The sequence below is a fragment of the Psittacula echo genome (assembly GCF_963264785.1).
Source record: "Psittacula echo genome assembly, chromosome: 7".
Lineage (NCBI taxonomy): Eukaryota > Metazoa > Chordata > Aves > Psittaciformes > Psittacidae > Psittacula > Psittacula echo.
Window position 1 is genome coordinate 61,120,647 of NC_137740.1, and position 18,466 is coordinate 61,139,112.

The 18,466-nt window shown below is 44.4% G+C and overlaps 1 protein-coding gene across 1 annotated transcript in view; it reads right to left on the minus strand.

Moving 5' to 3' along the window:
* The window catches only part of MYO7B (myosin VIIB), a gene marked incomplete at both ends in the record, with an annotated part of 47,433 nt that overhangs the window by 2,294 nt on the left and 26,673 nt on the right, over nucleotides 1-18,466 (minus strand). Inside the window, 19 exons of the mRNA XM_080623928.1 lie at nucleotides 37-153; nucleotides 963-1,148; nucleotides 1,605-1,711; nucleotides 2,914-3,001; nucleotides 3,744-3,857; nucleotides 3,975-4,080; nucleotides 6,718-6,873; nucleotides 8,810-8,972; nucleotides 9,459-9,616; nucleotides 10,164-10,291; nucleotides 11,066-11,247; nucleotides 11,917-12,086; nucleotides 12,826-12,952; nucleotides 13,044-13,161; nucleotides 13,747-13,914; nucleotides 14,354-14,581; nucleotides 14,984-15,157; nucleotides 16,000-16,119; nucleotides 17,484-17,610. Of these exons, the coding sequence (XP_080480054.1) occupies nucleotides 37-153; nucleotides 963-1,148; nucleotides 1,605-1,711; nucleotides 2,914-3,001; nucleotides 3,744-3,857; nucleotides 3,975-4,080; nucleotides 6,718-6,873; nucleotides 8,810-8,972; nucleotides 9,459-9,616; nucleotides 10,164-10,291; nucleotides 11,066-11,247; nucleotides 11,917-12,086; nucleotides 12,826-12,952; nucleotides 13,044-13,161; nucleotides 13,747-13,914; nucleotides 14,354-14,581; nucleotides 14,984-15,157; nucleotides 16,000-16,119; nucleotides 17,484-17,610 (2,737 nt within the window). The remainder of the gene's footprint in view (nucleotides 1-36; nucleotides 154-962; nucleotides 1,149-1,604; nucleotides 1,712-2,913; nucleotides 3,002-3,743; nucleotides 3,858-3,974; nucleotides 4,081-6,717; nucleotides 6,874-8,809; nucleotides 8,973-9,458; nucleotides 9,617-10,163; nucleotides 10,292-11,065; nucleotides 11,248-11,916; nucleotides 12,087-12,825; nucleotides 12,953-13,043; nucleotides 13,162-13,746; nucleotides 13,915-14,353; nucleotides 14,582-14,983; nucleotides 15,158-15,999; nucleotides 16,120-17,483; nucleotides 17,611-18,466) is intronic.

The window sequence follows — 18,466 nt, forward strand, 5'->3', positions numbered from 1 at the left end:
ACTATCAAAGCCATTCATCCAGGCTTTTAAACCTACCTTCACCTCAAAGAAGGCTGATCCAAACGTTGGCCACCGGTATACCATTTTCAAGAAGGCAATCTTGGCCTCATCCACAGTTTTTCCTTCATGTTTACTATATGCTGCAGTAATGCTCTGTTTAGAAAAAAGAATACAAAGCCCATTCAATTGGAAACAGGCAGGTTTCCAGCGTCCAGCATTAGCACTAAAGACCATCACCAAGATCAGTCTTTTATCCACAGCAACAGTCACAAGACAGTGAAAATGAAAATAGCCTTACCGTGGGACAAGGTAGAGTCAGACCCTCCCCAGTGTCCCTTACTAATGAGTTGGGTGAAGGAAGTCCAAGAGCCCAAGAGGATGGATTTCAGGGCGGAGGGCAATATGGGATGGAACAAAATCAGTGTTCAACACCCACAGACATGTATCACATTTTCTGCTGAAACACGTAGGGTGAATTTTCCCTCTGTTTGAAACTCTGTCCTGTGTCTTCCTCAGTGGACTAAGTGGTAAGTACCTGCTGAAACCTTGCCTTCCGGTGGCTAAAAGAGCTTTTTGCTGTGAGCAGCATACACATGGTACAAAGTGACTGATGTGTTGGCCAAACTATGAAACATCTTACTTTTCTCTTTCCCTTTGAGCTCCTCAATCTCCAGTCCCATCACTGACTTTCCTATCTCTAACTCTTCTTTTGGGCACTGGAAGTAGATTAGTATCTCCAAGAGAGACGCACATTTCAAACCAGTCATCCAGGGCTGCAGATACCTTTCAGAGCTTTGGTAGAGAAGATGCCAAATCTGGATTCTAAAAGGCAAACCAACAACATCCAGTAGTGTCCCTCCATAGTGCTTTCAAAGACTGTCAGACCAAAACTGTAGTGTGGATTGATTTCTCTCATAAAGCTCCGTGCAAGTAGTGTAATTCGTGAAAGCTCATGTTCTTACCTTCTTCCACTCCTCTGGTGAGATTACTCGGAGCAGATTGTCTGGCACCAGCTCCTTCAGGATTTTGGGGATGATTGCCAGCTGTGTGCGGTCACTGTTGAAGCGCACTTTATAAATCAGCCCCGCAAGCTGGACAGCTTCATCCTTGGAACACTTGTGATAGCCTCTGAGGTACTTTGGCAGCTCCTGGAAGAGACCAGCTCTGAATCCAGACAGAATGGGCTGAAGCAAACACTGGCTTACACATACTAAAGCTGTGAGGTCAGGATGTGAGTCTTGCCAAACACAGTCCAAAGACATCCCAAGAACTTTTGACTCCTGGAGGTTCTCTGGATGATCTTTAAAGGGTCCTTTCCAACCCAAACCATTCTGTGATTCTCCATACAATTACAGAGCAAGATTAGCACCTCCAGAGAACAATTACATAAGGGAGCTGTGCTCCTAACATAAGCAATATAGCTAAGTTGTGAACACTGTGAGAAATAAACCTTCTTCTGGGGCTGAGTTGTGCTCTCCAGAGGCATTCCTCTGGAGGCTCTATAATGCAGGCCTCGGTAATACTCCAGCAGACTTAGCTTTCTCAGGATGATTTCTTGGCTCACGTTGCCTGTTGTTATATTTATGCTTTAGGGAGCTGGTTACCTGGTGGTAATGAAAAATTGAATCAGCTTTCAGGTCCTTCCCAGGAGTTACATTCAGCCACAGCTTTCTCATGAAGTACACCTTATAAGCCACGGACATAGCAGCCCCTAAGGAAACAAGATCTTGTTAGTATTCTCTGTACGCTTCAGAGTTGTGCGGTTTTTAAATAGCTTGTGAGTTTCTTCATAGCAAAAAACAAAAGTACTAACAAAAAAGCATAAAAGGCCATTTTAAATGACCAAGAAAGTGATTAATTAATTAGTGATTAAGATAAGTGATTAGTTGTCAGTCCCTGGACACTGATCGTGCAGTGGTTAGTGCAAGCTCTTCAGAGATGGAGGAAGAAACTGAAGATGCCTGCAGTACGAGTGTTTGTTATTTCTTGGTGCTCATGACAGCTGCCACCTGAATTCTGTTATACTGATGCAGGTACACTCCCTATGGCTGTGTTTATAGAAATGAACTGTGATTTAGTGCACCCACATCTTTATGCTGTGATTTTCAGAGCTCCTAGCAGCTGCATCAGCTGTGGGAAGAAGAGGGAAGTCTTAGATACATAGATAGTGCTTCAGGAGGTTGAACCTTGGTTTTAATGAAATAAGCAAAAGTCAGGACAAATGAATATGAAATTTAAGGGGAGTTTGAGTTTGATGTAGATTTCAAAATGTATGTTATACGTGGAGGTAAATTGCACAGAATTGCTGTCTTTAGCATTATATTTTTTGATTTATTGGCAATACAACTTGTGCTTTGGTATCACCAGGTAATAATCTAGACAACAATTTATAGCAGCCCAAGGAATGGGAGTGACACTGTAAAGAACCTATCTACATGTGTTGGCTGATAGCTGACCTGGCAGTGCATGAGCCTTGGATTGTCAAGAGGATCAGCCTATGAAGCTTGTGTGTTTTGGATGGAACAGGTAAAAAAAACCTTTGATGCTAACTTAAAATCTCTGGAGAGATCCCCCTCAGAATATAGAATAGAATCATAGAATAGTTAGGGTTGGAAAGGACCGTAAGTTCATCTAGTTCCAACCCCCCTGCCATGGGCAGGGACACCCCACACTAAACCATGCCACCCAAGATGTTCTGGTGTTTCTCATAGCCAGTGCTTGGCTGCATCAGGTCACTGGATCTTACTGCTGGTGCAGGCAGTAGCCATGCATGTACAAACAAAAAAGATACAATAAGGCTCTGCCACACACTTCCCAAGATGGAGTAAATCCTACTAGATAAATTTGTTGCTTCTCCAGTTCAACACAGCATCTCATGCACCTTCTTGTCATGCTGGCTGGCGTTCTCCTTACCATCTTTCCCTGGTTTGTTCCTCCTGTTCCAGTCTGTCACCTGCCTTAGTGAGTCAAAGAAGTAGTCTGCTTCGTTCTGACTGATCACCTGGAAGAGGCCAAGCAATGAAGGGGAGAAAGGAGGGATTAGCAGGTCGTACGTAGTACTGCCTGTGCCAACATACCCAATCATCAAGCTGAGGGTGTTTTTATTCCCTGTCTACAGTGAGAGAGCATAATTATGGCAAGAAAGGCAGACAAGGGGAAAGAAAGAAAGAAATAGGATGACAATGTCTTAAATTATTTACATTTCAAACAGGGATTTTTATTGCAACTTCTGTTGCTTTTTAGTTTCCAACCTGCCTATTGAAGTCAAGCTGAAGATGCCTGCCTTGTTCTTAGCCATCTCTTTTTTGTAAAGATTGGTACATGCTGGGTTCCTCTTTTCAGGAGCACAGCACATGAGAAACTCCTTTTGGTTAGCTTTTTCTTTGATCGCATTTCCAGAGAAGGGACCTCTTCAGCAAGGCAGCCAACCCAAGCTTCAGCTCGGGCAAACTCAAGCTTCTGAGAAACTAGAGAGCAATTGACTGGTCTGTCTTCTCTGGTTTTAGTACTACCTTTGTACTGATTGGCTATTAGAAACTCTGCATCCTCATCCAGCCCCTTTGAGAGACCCAAAGTAATTGTCAGGTGCTAAAAGTTTGAGTCTAGATTGTATTCCCTTAGTAAGACAGAAGCAGTTAATGACCCACTCTGTTGCTTGGCTTCATACGTGGTTGCTTAGGTGATCTGGTAAGTAAGAGAGGAGGGGGCAGTCTGGCTACCCCACAGTAGTCAAGAAGTGTTACCTTGTCTGCAATCTTCACAAAGAGGCTGAAACCTTCCCAGGAGCTCAGCTGCAATTTGGAGGCGATGTTCTGACACAGAGTGCGGATTTTGGTGTTTGTTCCCACATCAAATGTCTGTGAGATAACAAGGCTCTCGTTACACAGAGAAGAGGAAGAAACAGGAAAACAGAATGCCCTGAAACATGCTCCCGCATGAACACATCATGGCTGGGAAAACAAGTAAGTTCTCACCTCTTCTGTTTCATTGGGGAAGCAGATCTTGTGTGAGATCTTAGTGTTATTTTGTAAGATGGCCTCAACCTCCACAGGATGCGGTGCCCACTTCCTGGAGCCACTCCTGGAAAATGCCACCATCACCACAACAAAGATCAGTGTTGGGTGTTTAATCTTTGAGGAGCTGAACAACAGTGTCCCATCCAAACAACAGACTCCCCCCAGAATGCTAGTACTATGTGATGGGGCAGGCTACACTGGACCTTCACCCCGTTGCAAACGTCACTGTATTAACAGCAAGAAAATGAGGGTCCTGTTAGCATGTATATTAAAAGTCTGTTCTACTCTGCAAGGAGGTCACGTTAATAGGTTGCACCTTCCTAGCCAGTACCATTACCCCTTCATGTATTCAAATACCCATGTATTCAGCAGCATTTTTCATTACTGTTATTGAAATATGAGGATAGTGGCCACAAGGAGAAATACATTTTATTTAATTCTTGCAGGAAGATGCATTCAGATACAAAATGAGTTACAGCTCAGGAGACAAGTCCCAGGAAAGTTTGGAGTGCTGCTAGAAACATTACATCTTATATAAGAGCTGGCATGTAATCACTGACTCAAGGAGTTTAAGCTGTACAATCCCACTTCTTTGAAATTGTATCTTGGAGCAAAGCAAAGGAACTGGCTCTGAAGTCTGAGTCATGCCTTGGTACAGTTAAAATGAGAACAAATCTAGCACATTACCTTCTGGGGCTGGTATTTTCCTGCCCTCAGTGGCACAGAGCAGGCTGTTTGGAGGTTTTGTACACCGCAGCTTATGGGCCAAGCTCCTCTCTCACACTGGGCCATTCTCTCCGGAAGAGAGCTTAGTCTGGCATCTAGCTTGAGTTGAAAAGTAGGTTTTTTTCCATTAACTGAAATAGCAGTTCCATTTGGAGAAGGAAGGCCTGACTGTAATCAAATTAAACAGCACGTGCTTTGGTTCTGTGCAGGCACTGTAAAGAGTGTGGACCTACCCTACTCAGCCATCTATTCCTGGACTTGCAGAAGAGAGGCCATAGGAGACGAAGGAGGTGCAGCAGCTTGGCTGCAGCCTCAGCTAGGAACTCGTTGCCAAGGCAAGTCCTGCTTAACACTCATCAGGGTGCTCCTTGGTTCCCTGGCCAGGAGTCTGGGGATGAGGCTGTAAAGCTCTTTATGGAGGAAAATGTGTACCCCAGGGCTCACTTGGCTTCTACTCCACATATTGTAGGTCAGGCCTTTGAGCTGCCTGTTCTCCCTTTTCCAAAGAGAGCAGTATACTTGCAGGGAGAATTTGGACTAGATGATTATTGCAGGTCACTTCCAATTGCAATATTCTGTTCAGAGCAGGTTTAATCATAGGACAACAAAATTTGTCTTTGTTCCTCTTCCCATCCCCCAGACTCCAGATCTGGGGCAGTTTAGCAGATAGAATTCTCCTCCCAGACAGCCCATTCTGCTTTTTCTTCTGTGTTTCCCCACTCTAAAGAAGCTCTGTACAGCTCAACAGGGTTTACAGCATGAATAGTACATGATATAGGGAGGCAGGAAATTTTCAGTCTTCTCCATAGAAAAAAAACAATGAATAGCATTCCTCGCTATGCATTTTTCAGGCACTTCAAAAGTGATTTCAATGTGCAGTGGCATTTTCTCAGCAGTGGCAAAACTCATCCACTGAAAGGGAGACAGCCACTGTGTTAGCATTCCTCTCGAGCCTGACCCACAGGGCTCACGGATGAAAAGCAGGGCCCAGCCTCAGAGAAAGGGGAGGATGGAGGAGCAGGAGGGAGAAATCATCGGGCACTTCTTTACTGAAGAGGTCCATGGCAGGAACATGGTAACTCACAGCAGCATCAAAAGCAGGAAGGCTGGGGTTAAGCTTGTTCTCAGAGTGTCAAGCTGGGTAATTCCAGTGCCTGAAGGCATCTAGGGAAACTTTCCCCCTACAGTTTAGCTGAAGCTTCCTGAAATCCTGGTAAGCTCTTCCACTCTCCCTGTTTGTGTCATGTTCATTGTACCAACACACCCAGCTCTGGGAGTTAAGTAATGATGTGTGATACTGAACTTGTTATAATGTTGGTAACTGTGACACAGACCCCTCTTACTAGTTCAAAGTTTGTAAGAGAATGCATAGATGCCTTTAAGTTGCCCTATGGATCTGGACTCCAACTGTGCCATGCTAGCCCCTCGCTCATTTCTAGCGAGCCTGGTGTTAATCCCGTTCCTCTTCAAACCTAGTTTAAAGCCCTCTCTCTGAGCCCTTCTAGCTCCTGGGCTAGAATCCTTCTCCCCCTTTGGGACAGGCATATCCCATCTGCTGCCAGCAGGCCTGGTGCTATGTAGACTGATCCATGGTCAAAAAGCCCCAAATTCTGATGCTTGCATCAGTCACAGAGCTAGGAACTCATTAGTGAGATTTTCTGACGTAACCATTGTCATTGATTGTGACTGGCAGGAGGGACAAGAATGCTACTTGGGCTCCTGAACCATGCACCAGTCACCCCAAGGCCCTGAAGTACTTCTTGAGTCTCGTCGGGCTTCTTGAAGAGGTGTCCTCATTGCCCACATGGAAGACTGATAAAAGATAGTAGTGGCAGGGCCGGACCAGGTAAGTCAGTTTTCTGGTGCAGTCCCTCACCCTCGTGCCAGGGAGGCAGCAGACTTCCCTGTGAGTCTGGTCAGGCTGACATATGGGACCCCCTGTTCCCCTTTGGGTGGGGAATGCCAGATCCTTTACCTCATCACTGTCTGAATCCTCCGACTGCACTCCAGGGCCAGCGTTTCTTTCTGACGTGTCTCCATGAACTTCTGGGCATGTTTGAGCAGTGACTTGCTGGGTGGGAACAGGCCAGTGCAGAGCCAAAGGAGCTGCCAGCCCTTGGTCACGCTGTACCTGTGAACACAAAGCAAACGGTTCTGCTCTAGCCACATATAATTCTTTGTTTGACCACACACCAGCTACAGGGAAGAGAAACAAACACTCTCCCATAATGGTATGTGCTGCTGTTCAGCAGGGAGCTGCTAATCAACAGTGCCTTCTCATGGGATCTGGCAGTGATTTTCTGTGCAACAGCCAGAGTCCATATGTGAAGACAATGCTAAATCCTGGTTGATAAATATTCATGACAGTTGCAAAGCTCATGAATAAACATAAGCTTCAGTTTAACACTCGTCTTGGCAGCAGTGGCCCCAGTGCCATCCTCTTGGAAAGCCACTGTCAATATGCTGTTCAAGCACACATGCGTTTGGATTGTGCCTTATCAGCTGTTCATATTCACCTGCCCTCTGTGCTAGACAGCTTTGCTCTTTACTTGCATCTTTACTTTCCCTCGAGCATGCTCATGCTCTGAAATATAAGCACATAGATGGTATTGTGTAATGAGGTAGGTACAGTTCTTAAACACACCAGATGAAGTCTGTACAACTTTCAGGCAGAAAGCCAGTTCTTTCAGCCTCTGGACTTGTGAAATCTGCCAGTCAAAGTTCTTCCGACGTCTCACCCTCACCAGTAAGAAAGGCTGTGCAGCAAGGAAGCAGTCAGTCATTCTACCTTCTAAACCAGGAGCAGAACACACTCCAGCTGTGTCCCAGGGATTGCTCTGAAATGTTTAATGGTGTGAAGTGGTTTTGGCTGGGAAAGTCAGCAGGTCTGCCTCTGAATGGCACCAGGCTCTGCTGAATGAGGACGTCCTAGCTTCCTTGTTCCCATTTATTTCTCTGATTTTGCACATGAAAACACACTATTTTAATACCATTTATAGATCTGTGGTGTTTGTGTCTATCTGAGAGCAGGACATGGTCCACAGTGCAGTAGCCTGGGAAGGATGAAAGATTTGTTGCTCCGGCTGTTCTAATGAAAATACATGGAAATAGCTGCCTTTCAAGCAGTGTTTTTTCCGCATCAGTGACCCCCCTCAAAACAGTGGCTAAATTGGTAGAGTGCATCAGGCATGGCACTGGCACCATGGTTACAGACTATGCATTAAATAGCCTGGAAGATTTAGTGCATAGAAGGAAATTCACTATTTAATAGTTAGGCACATATGTAATGTTCCACTAAATTTAATATTTGTGGAACAGTAAGAAAGAAAACCAAATGGAAGCTCCTTCTCTAAGTTTTGCAGTGACGCAATACAGCTAGAAACAAACCATTTTGTTAATAATGAGTACTAATTTAAACTTCCTTTTGCAATTCAGTTCCCCTCGAAGTAGGTCAAATTAGCATTTTATGAGTGAGGAAAGAAAACATCAGCCTGTTACAGGGACTGACACATAGGCAGGGCCCATGTAACCAGTCTGTTCTGCAAGGCAGTTGTATAAACTAATTAACATGACTACTCCAAAGTATTTACTGGTGATAAAAGACCTAGTGTGAACTCTGTGCTTATAGGAGGGAAATATTGTCATTGGGAAAATTGCAAACCAATGGGGGCCTAGCAGAGCAGTCACTGAAAGCATGCAAGAACTTTATGCAGTGTGTTATTTACTCCACAGACTGCCTTGGGAGTAAGAAGGCTTTGGTAACACCTTGCTTGCCTCACGTCATACTGCTCAGAGGTGAGCATTGAATGCTGATGGGAGGAAAGCAACAGCTCAAGGGAGAAGAGTGACATTCGTGCTCTGTGGCCTGTCTGTAGTCCAAAGTGCTGTGCACAGGTGAGCCCCATAGCACTGCCCAGGAAAAGGAAGAAGGGAAGGCGTCCCTCCAGCATTTGGCCAGCTTTCCCCTCTGCCACCACCCCACTGCCATGAGGAGCTGAGGTTCCTCCTCACCACCTGCATTTGAGCCTGTCTCTGCAGAAGCAGGGTGCTTGCACTCAGGTGAGTACCTGTTTCTGTTCTCAGTCAGTTGCTTCATAATCTGACAGTAAATTTCATCCCGCAGGATCTCTTCCTGGATAGCTGCTACAAATATCTGGTCAGTGACTTCCACAGAGGAGTGCACCTGTTTTGAGGGATAGTCTCCCATGAATTTCATGATGGGTGAATGTGCTGTTAAGAAAAAAACAGACCAATTTTGGAAGGTCAGTGGGAAGTCTCACTTGGATCCTAACATGTTTGAGACTCTTTTGATATCTAAGTGGCAAATACTGAGAGGAGGGTCTGGAATATATTCCCTTCCTGTCCACTACCCTCTTTCCCTGTGCAGCAGTCACTGCTTGGCTGTGATTTGTACTGTATTAGCTGCTTGCTCTGGGCATATTAGCTACTGCTCTGGGCAGTAGATCTCACTCATTCCAAAGGCCACGTTCTCAGTTAAGTGAGCCAGCAGGAGTTGAGGAGCATTGGGAGGGAACAGAAACGGAACCTTTCCTCTGTAGATAAGGGAAACAGAGTTGATACCCCCCACCTTGATGTACGTGTCTCCCCTGTAATGTGGATGCAGTATTATTTCAATGGAGGTGAGTTTCATGGATGCAGCTAGCTCCTCCTTCCCCTGAGTGTTCTCAGGTCCCAAAGAGAAGAGTGAAAGGATATCAGTGAAGGCCTGACAAGCCAAATCACGAAGATCAGGGTCTGTGCATGCTCTCTTCAGCAAGGGCTGTTTCAAGGGCTCCTTAGAATGTGCCCACAGTTGACTGCGCCCACGGGATTTTTGGAGAACAGCTTTGCTGATGGATTCCTTCTCAGGAGCCCTGAATGAAGACAAAGACAAGTGCAGGCAACACAAAATTACTGAATCGGTATTGCTGTGAACACAGGAGGTCACTATCACATAGACTTCTGTAGTCATGTTCTTTCTCAAAACAGTGATCTCCTATCTCCTTTCATTATTCATATCAACAAGGAGATGTAGTTTCTTGTAGATTCAGAAGGGAGAAGGCTTGAAAACAGAACATGGATTTTAGAAGACTAATTTTTCCCTTGCTGTCCAAGGCCTGTGATGTTGTGTATCCTCACCAGCTGGTAAGTACTGAAGAAGGGGTGAGAAGTAAGAATATCACCTGCTGGAAAGAAGCAAGACCAGCTGGAGTTCTTCTATCCTTACCTTTGCATTTCTGCAGATAAAAGATACAAGTAGGCCATGTGCCAGAAACTCTACGCATCCAAAGTCACACTTCATTATGGGGAACAATTGGCATCTCCATCAGAAAACGGAGATGCCATTACATCCTAGGGTTTAAGTGTCACTGAAGATCAGTAAGAACTTTCCTAGGGTGCACACTACACAGGGAGTTTCACCTGAAGTGTTCATAGGAGAACTCCTCTAGGGTGTAAGGCTTCACTTTGAGATCTTCTTCATCAGGTTCATCCATGTAGGAGTTTTGTGAAGCTGTCCTCCTCTGGTCTGGAGTCATCATCAGCAAACTCTGGAATGACACAGCCACGTAGAGATGTCACATGGACGCAGGTCTCTGCACAGATTGTCTGGTGTTATTCAGGATATATGCACTAAATTGGGCACTCTGTGCTAGAGGAGACTTTCTGTTCCCTAAGCAGCATCTTCAGAGATTCAAGAAAGACATGGTTTAAATAGTTAAAGAAGTAATTTCCATAGACCAAACAGTAGTGGATGTGTATGTGATTATCCAAAGCCCAACACTTGTGAAAAATCCACCTGCCTATTACTAGCGTGTTTTCCCTCACATTTTCAGCTTTTTACTTCTTAGTACTGTATCCAATATAGTGAATCTCTGAAACGGAAGATAAAATTGTTATCAGAGTGATCGATGGGAAACCTTGACTCCCTCAAAAAGAATATTCTTTTAAAGTAACTATCTGCACTTAGAGCTTCCCTTGAGATGTACCATTACCAAGCAAGCCTGGTGTGAATGCAGGAAAATTCAACTGCACACCCATTTCCAGGAATTGCCTCAGATTCCAGGCACTGAAATCCCTAATGGTGAACAAATTGGTTTTTTGAGTTATTGCTTTTGGGTAAGTGCAGTGTTCTGCGTAGAGTTTTGGCAATGTTTAGTTTTGTTTTCAGATAGAACAGAATGAAATGCTTTGCTTCAATGGGAGGTACGGAACATATCTGACTTCGGAGGAACAACTGACTTTCAGTTATAAATTTAATCGTATTTAACACTGTTCTAATTTATCTTCCAGTCTCTCCAAAGGGAGTGCTCAGCTTGTCTTACCAGTACTTGACTAGAGGGTTTTGTCAGAGAAGGAATGATGTAGATATCTTCCAAAAATACATTCCCTGTTTTGCCTGTCCTTTCATTCTGGGCACAGATCCAGCCAGAGTTTGCATCCAGCCTTTTGTCTTCGGTGAAGATTAGCAAGTCTCCCTTCTTGAAGGACAGGATGGCAGGGTCTTCTGGGAAACAGAATAAGGGAGTACTGTTCAGGCTTGACAGTCAAAGAAAATGCAAAGGGATTGCAACGTGAAAGACAAGGGAATTGTATTTTGAAGGCCTGACTTCAATTAGTAAGTGATTTGTGTAAATACAGCTAATTATCTAGTAACACTTCAGAGAAATCACATTTCCTCTGACAGCCCAAAATTGATGCACTGAGGGCAATGGCAAAACTCTATTTGATTCAAATGAATGCTGAGACCTTGTGTGTAGAACTGGTAGCAAAGCATATAAAGAAACGCAGTAGCTCTAAGTAGGTGAAGTTAATGTTTACATTTTAATCCCCTTTTGTCTGTTCCAGCCAACTGTATTCCACAGAAAATTCCAGTTTACCACCTCTCTGAAGTTCTTCCAGAAACTATTTCCAGGGAGCCTAGATCCAGTTCCTACTATAAGCAGGCTGAGTTGTTGGACACTGTACTATCTAAATAAAATACGCAAAGAAGTAGAAGGAGGAAGGAAAGGTAATTTGTATGCAAAGGTATTGCTGTGCTGATCACTGAGCATCCCTCCCGGAGCAAAGGGGCTCTTGCTGAAGTTCTCCCTCTTCTCTTTAGGCTCTTTCAAATCAGTGCCGTGTGTTCTCCCAAGATTTTTTCCCTACCCTGTAGAAAAGTTATGAGACTTACCTTGGGACTTTTTCTCCTGCATTGCCACAGCGAATCGTGATCTCTTCTTCAGTCCTTCCAGGAACATGACCACCAGTTCGGCAATGACAACGCTGTTTACAGATGTCAGGACAAACTCCTCGGCACGAAGTGTAATGAGAGTACAAGTCTGTCCAAATGTCTTCACTGCCCTATGTAGTATTGAACAGTTTGTTACCAGAGTATCTGAGAGACTTACAGCCACACCTGCAATTACAGCCAAGGCACCTGCATCTCCTTGCAGACAACTCCCTCACAGTGAGTATTGGTAGCTCTTTATTTGCCTTCTCATGAGTTGGTAGGTGTGAAGGACTGAAGTGGTTCAGGTCCACTCTGGAGTCCATCATGTTTGTACAAAACTGCTTCATTACAGAATAAGCAACTGGGCAACAGATTAAATCTGTGGCAGTCCTTACAGTGGTATTTTTTGTGTATGTAAGATCCTAATCACTGAGTGATCTGACGCAAGGATGTGTGCCCTGAGCAAACCAATGGTTACCCTCTTTCCCTCAGTTATCCTGTTCAGGTCCATCACACCTGAGAAGTATATAAACTCCCAACATGCACAACAGATGATGGCTTAACTATGTTAGTTATTTGGGCCATTCTTGTCTTGATGCATGCCTGTGCTTCCTTTATACCTTTCTGACTGAGCAGGATCATCATCCCTTCTAACAGCTGGGAAGATTCAGTCATTTCAATGTTTCCTTTACAGGCTGACCAGAACTTGTCCCTTTCTGTTTCCCAGACTGAGGCTAAACCACCTTTCCAGGCTCAGATCAAATCACCTAGGGGGGCAGCAGGGAAAGTACACTTCCCCCCTACATGGAATATCCTTTCTGATAGGGGCAGAGAAGGCTTTTTCAGATCTTGTCTTTCTGGGACGCCCACCTGTTGGTGTGGATGCCAGTTATCTCTGGGAAGGTCAGCTCAAGGAGCCGCTTTTCTGACTCATCCAAGAAGCAGATACCTTTCCAATTTACAGCAACAATGAAGTGGTTCTTGGGCAAGCTGGGACCTGAAAATGCAATAAAAAACCTTACCTACGCTATCAAGTCCTCCTCTATAGATCTTAGATCTGTCCTCTGCTCCCAGGCTTCAGGTATTACCTGAAAACTTTGTGACTTCAAAGAACCGGGAAAAAAGCAAAGGCCACTGAAAGCGAGCAAAATCGACAAGTTGCTCCTTCACAGTCTGATGGGAGAGACGGTCCTGTGTGTATGGGGCCTGCAGTATACAAAGAGACCGCAGGTTTTCTCAGTAAAATCTGTTTTGCGTGATCTGCAGACAATAAAAAGCAAGCCTGATGCCAGAGATGCCCAGCAGCCCTCAAGGGTACCTGGAGAAAGTCGAATTAGGAACAGCCTCCAGGGGCCTAAGCCACATGCAGCTGAAGCTGCCCATAGGCATGTAGTTTCCACATTTCCCTCAAATCCCCACTGACTGATCTGTTCAGAGTCTAACACAGTTTGGGTGGAAATGATTCAGGTAATCTGTTTCCAGGTGAAAACCAATACTCCATCCCATGCCCATCCTGACTCAACTGTCAGATGGGAGATAGAGAGCCTGAAAAGAGACCCTATTCGGAGATTTAAATCTACTCTCTTCATTCCACACACACCCCCCCCCCTCACCCCTCTGTTGGGCCTTCCATGGAAGAGTGAGTGGAAAGGTTCTCTGCTCCCCTACTGAACTATTTGGGAAATATAAGCTGAGATGTTTTTCTTTCTTCACCCAACAAGTGAAATGGTGAAAAAAGCCGAAGCCGGTGTTTGAGTGTGGTTACCCAGCAGTGCCAGACAAATCTCTTACCTTAGCATGTGCATAGGTTATAAGGCTCACCCACTTTTCCAGGGGCTTGGACCTCAGCTGTTTTGCTGGAATACAGTCATGGAGCACCTTCTGCACGAGTTCATTGTGGATGGAATCTCCAAATTGGATGTAACAATATTTTGCACCGATCTCCACCAAATCCTCCTCCTGAAACAATCAATCCATTAAACAAGACCTAGAAAAACGTCACAAAGTCCTGACAGCCTCGTTCAATCTTGAATCCATTTTAGGAGTGGGATTTGCTGCGGTTTTGTGTGGATAACTCATGACAGTCATCCAGCATAAGGAGAGATGATCTTCACGCAATCATAGCATCAAATAGATTATTAGCAAAGATATTTTAAAAGGACCTTCATTGCCCTTTTGGACATGCCTCCAGGTGCCACATGAACTGAAAGGTGCAGACATAAACCAAAATGAATTGCAGCTGCCAGCCTGGCTGCTGGCACAATCACTTGGACTGGGTTTGTTAAGATTGAGAAGGGTTGTCCACAGCCACTTTAAAACTGCATTCGTCTTCCTGCTTTTTTACGTGGAAATGTTAACATTGCTTTGTCCCTTCAGGAGGATGAAGAAGGAGACCCACCTTCTCACAGCGATACTCTCCAAACCGGATGCCTCGAATGACTTGGTGGTAAATGAGATCAGTGCTGATAGGATCCTCCTGGGAGTTGTGCCAGGGGGTGAAGATTTCCTTGCGGAAGTAGAGCCGCCAGGGCGCATTGCGTTCGTGTGTGCCCCGCTCCTTCGCTAGCTGCTCACACTGAGAGATGGCATCCAGGACGTGATCTCGTCCCCCGCCCAGTGACCAGACCTAGGAGAAAGGGACAACGTGCTTATTGGCGTGCCTGCTTTGGGTCTGAGGGAAGGACAACAAACCCAAAACTGGTCTCTGGACAGCAAGAAAAACTGCATAGGTAAGCAGTTGGATGTGCAAGTTGTACTTTGGTAAATGAATTTTTGTGTACAAGGGATGGTATCGGGAAAAATAAGTTGGAAGCTGGAGCAGCTCTGGTTTGCAGTTTTGTATTTGTTAGCCATAGAAAGGCAGAATAGGATTATCAGGTGCTGAGATTCAGAACTGATTTGGTTTGAGCGCAGGACTGGGATGGAGGATGCTTCTAAAAGTCAGAGGGAGTCCTCAATGAGGCTGGGTGGACAGTAGCAACTCCACAGAAAGAGAAAGGAGCTTTCATTCTATTTTTCTACACTTTACCTTATCAAACACAGCAATGTAGAGCGAAAAACCAAACACATCCTTCAGTGTGGTCTTATCTGCTATGAACTGACAAATCTCTTTGGCAGTGGAAGCAGAGTCTGCAGGGACAGTGATGCTTTGGCCATTCATCAGGGTGACATTAAACATAATGGGTTTCTTCTGCTTTGTTGCCTGTAAGTCAGAGTTAAATGAGAGAAATAAATTATGGGTAAAGCTTAGTTTTCTGTGAAGAATGAAGAAGGCATTTAGATTTAAGAGTTCTGCACACTATACACCCTAGTCAGCTCTTTGTAAGTGAATTTCCAGTGCCCACACAGCTTCTTCAATGCATGGAGAGTCTCAAATATAAATTATATCCCTGGAGCAGCACTAGCCTCAAGTTCTCTCCTCACCACAGCTCAGGGGATCTGATTATCGCACAACAGTGTAGACTGACAGACTTCTTGTGAGTCTTATTGGGCCTGATGACTTTTGGGTACAGCTTTAGATGTAGCAGTGGAGAGATGGCCTGCAGCAAGTACTTTGCCCAAGGAGATTGTTAGGCAATTGGGTCATTCAGATTTAGGAAGGAATTGAACTGAGGCCTTCACTTGAAGGGGGTGTATGTGTGTGACTTCTAATGACGAGAGTGACTTTTAAAAGAAGGGGAAGGACAATATAGCCCTATCATACACGTTCCTCCTTCTATTTTAAAAGCATAAACCCTGCTCAGTTCTTTCTACAAATGATCATCAGAGCTTCCCTTGGGAAGTGGTTCTGGCCTATGGGCCCCGAGTGGATGAAGATATCTCCCTCCAAATCATGTGCTGCAGCTTTTAACTTCTATTTTCCACTGGATTTAGGTTAACTGAATAGCCAGAAGAGGTGTATCTAAGAAGCAGCTGGTCTGCAATCCCCTTGTGCAATTGATTTCCTTTATTTGACTTAGGAAGATCTATTAGCACAGGTTTGTAAACAAAATCCAGTATAAAATAACAGAGGTCAATGCAATTAAACAAAAAGGGAGCTGCTACCTGAAGTTCCAGCCAGCTTGGAGGTTCAGTTCGTGCTCCATTGACATAGGTCCGTCTCAGACGTTCAGCACAATATGGTGCATAGCCTGTGGGCCCATGGTGGATGAAATTCAACAGGTACTATATGCAGAGTATAAGAAAGAGTTAGGAAACACTAATCCTCATAAAGCATAAGAAACTGTCTGCAGCTGATATATTACAGTCATCAGGATTAAAGGTTAAGCTTGGAATTAGTGTTTTGAAAAAGGAGGATTGAGACACCAAGTTTTACCTCATTCTGCAGAGCTTTTAGTCTAAAGAGGAAGACTTGTGTCAGTCCATTCACTGTGTTTAATTACATGATGAATATTAGACAGTGGAGACTTTATTCTTATGATTAGGTTAGAGCAAGGTTTAGTGTTTCCGATTGAAGAGCCTGAAGTCTTTTTGCATTTTATAGGCATAAAAGTGATGGGAAGATGGCTAATTGCAGGTTAGGACTGGTGATGATGGTTACTTTCAGTTTTACCAAGTTCTCTGGCAATATCAATAGTTCAAGTCCCTGATTAAGATTGGGCATTGGATGAGAATGATCGGATAAACTGAATTGTTGGAGTTCATGTGGCTCTGATATCTTGGATGACATGGTGTAAGCATGGACTTGTATTTAGTGGCAGCATGGGTTGGTCACCTGGCTATCTTAATGATTAAAAATATTCCTAGAGATAGAGTATGGTCATGTCTTTCATGAGTTCTGCATGCTTCACAGTCTTTGGGTGAAGACTGATGTCGAAATATATCTATGGCTTCTGTCTGGATTGTTCCAAGTAGTGTCCATTTAGCAGCATTTATTATTAGATTAATTATAGCTTAATCATTAGATTAATCATTTGAGCCAAAGTGTCAAAGCAAGGCTGAAGATTCAGACATATGTATGGATTCTGTTTGCCTCTAAGGTCTAGGAGGAAGGCTGATGTCACGTTGGAGCCATGGATTGTTGGTTGTGTCTCTTTTTCCTGTGATGAAGTGGATTTATCATACATTTAAATTTGGAAATTATTGAATGATGAAAAAAGACCAAATCTCTCCCGGATTTTGTAGGGCTTGGAGATGTGGGGTAAGAACTGGTAAAATATGGGGGGTGATTTTATACTTGGTCTCCTGAGTACATTTAGTCACTAGGATTGTAACTGGAGACACCTTTTAGATGTTGGAAAGGCGGAACTGGGAAGGTTAAAATTTGCCAGATTCTTTGCAGGTTCCAGATCTAAAATGAGCGGGGTGATTGATCAATAATAGAATCCAACTTGTATGAATTAAATGTGAGTTCAGAAGTCATTAATTTAAATTCTCAGATAAGCATATGAGATGAGATGGTTTCGGCTAAAATCACAGCACCAGCTGCTATGGCAGTTATATGGCTATCTGTATCAAAACATCAACATACACAAGAAACCAGATCAGCTAAGGCATTTAAGCTGCTCTAGGAGAGGATAGTAGTGTACCTTCACAAACGTATCTGAAGGAGGAAAGCAACCAAGGCAAAGTGACAGAAGGATCCAGCCTCGAGCATAGCTGCTCCTGTTGCTGTTTTCTGTGAGTTGTTTGCAAATCTGGCAGTATATTTCATCCCTGTAATAGAACACGTGAAAGCAACAGATAATGATTCACCACCTGAACTGTCTTTGGCTACATTTCCACTGCATGCTTGGCATGACTGTAGCATGATGAAGCGAGGATACCACTTGTAATGTACCACAGGAAATGACTGTGTCATTGGCTTTTGCAAGAAAAGGCTCAAGGTACACCTAGTGCCCTTTGCCAGCCCTTGTTACTCAAGCAGTTCAAGTGTGATTCCTATGCTGGGTTACCTCCTGTAACAAGCAAGGGGACTGTGCAGGGATAACATGTGCTGGGACATCCAGGTGTGAAATGGCAATGCTGACCCTCCACGTGTGAAACTTGCTCTAAGCTCTCTACAGAATGTGTTTTGTATCTTGTGGCTCTTGTCTCTCTGCTTATATGTTGGTTTTGGGGTAAGGATAGGGAGACACCCGCTTAAACTTGTATTTTTGGTGAACTTGGAGTGAGTCTTTGGACGGGACTGGAGGGAAGGGTGCTTCAGATTGAGCTTCTGAAAGTGCAAGTTACTTGCAGCAAAGACATATGGGAAGCAGAGGCAAAATCTGCATCTAAATGAAACTCCTCTTTAAAACTTTACCATCTTTACCAAGTCTTGGGAAACGGGAGAGGTGCCTGAGGACTGGAGGAAAGCAAATGTCACTCCAGTCTTCAAAAAGGGCAAGAAGGAGGACCCGGGTAACTATAGACCGGTCAGCCTCACCTCCATCCCTGGGAAAGTGATGGAACACCTTATCCTTGATGCCATCTTAAGGCATGTCAAGGGTAAGAGGGTTATGAGGGGCAGTCAACATGGCTTTACCAAGGGGAAGTCATGCTTGACCAACCTCATAGCCTTTTATGAGGA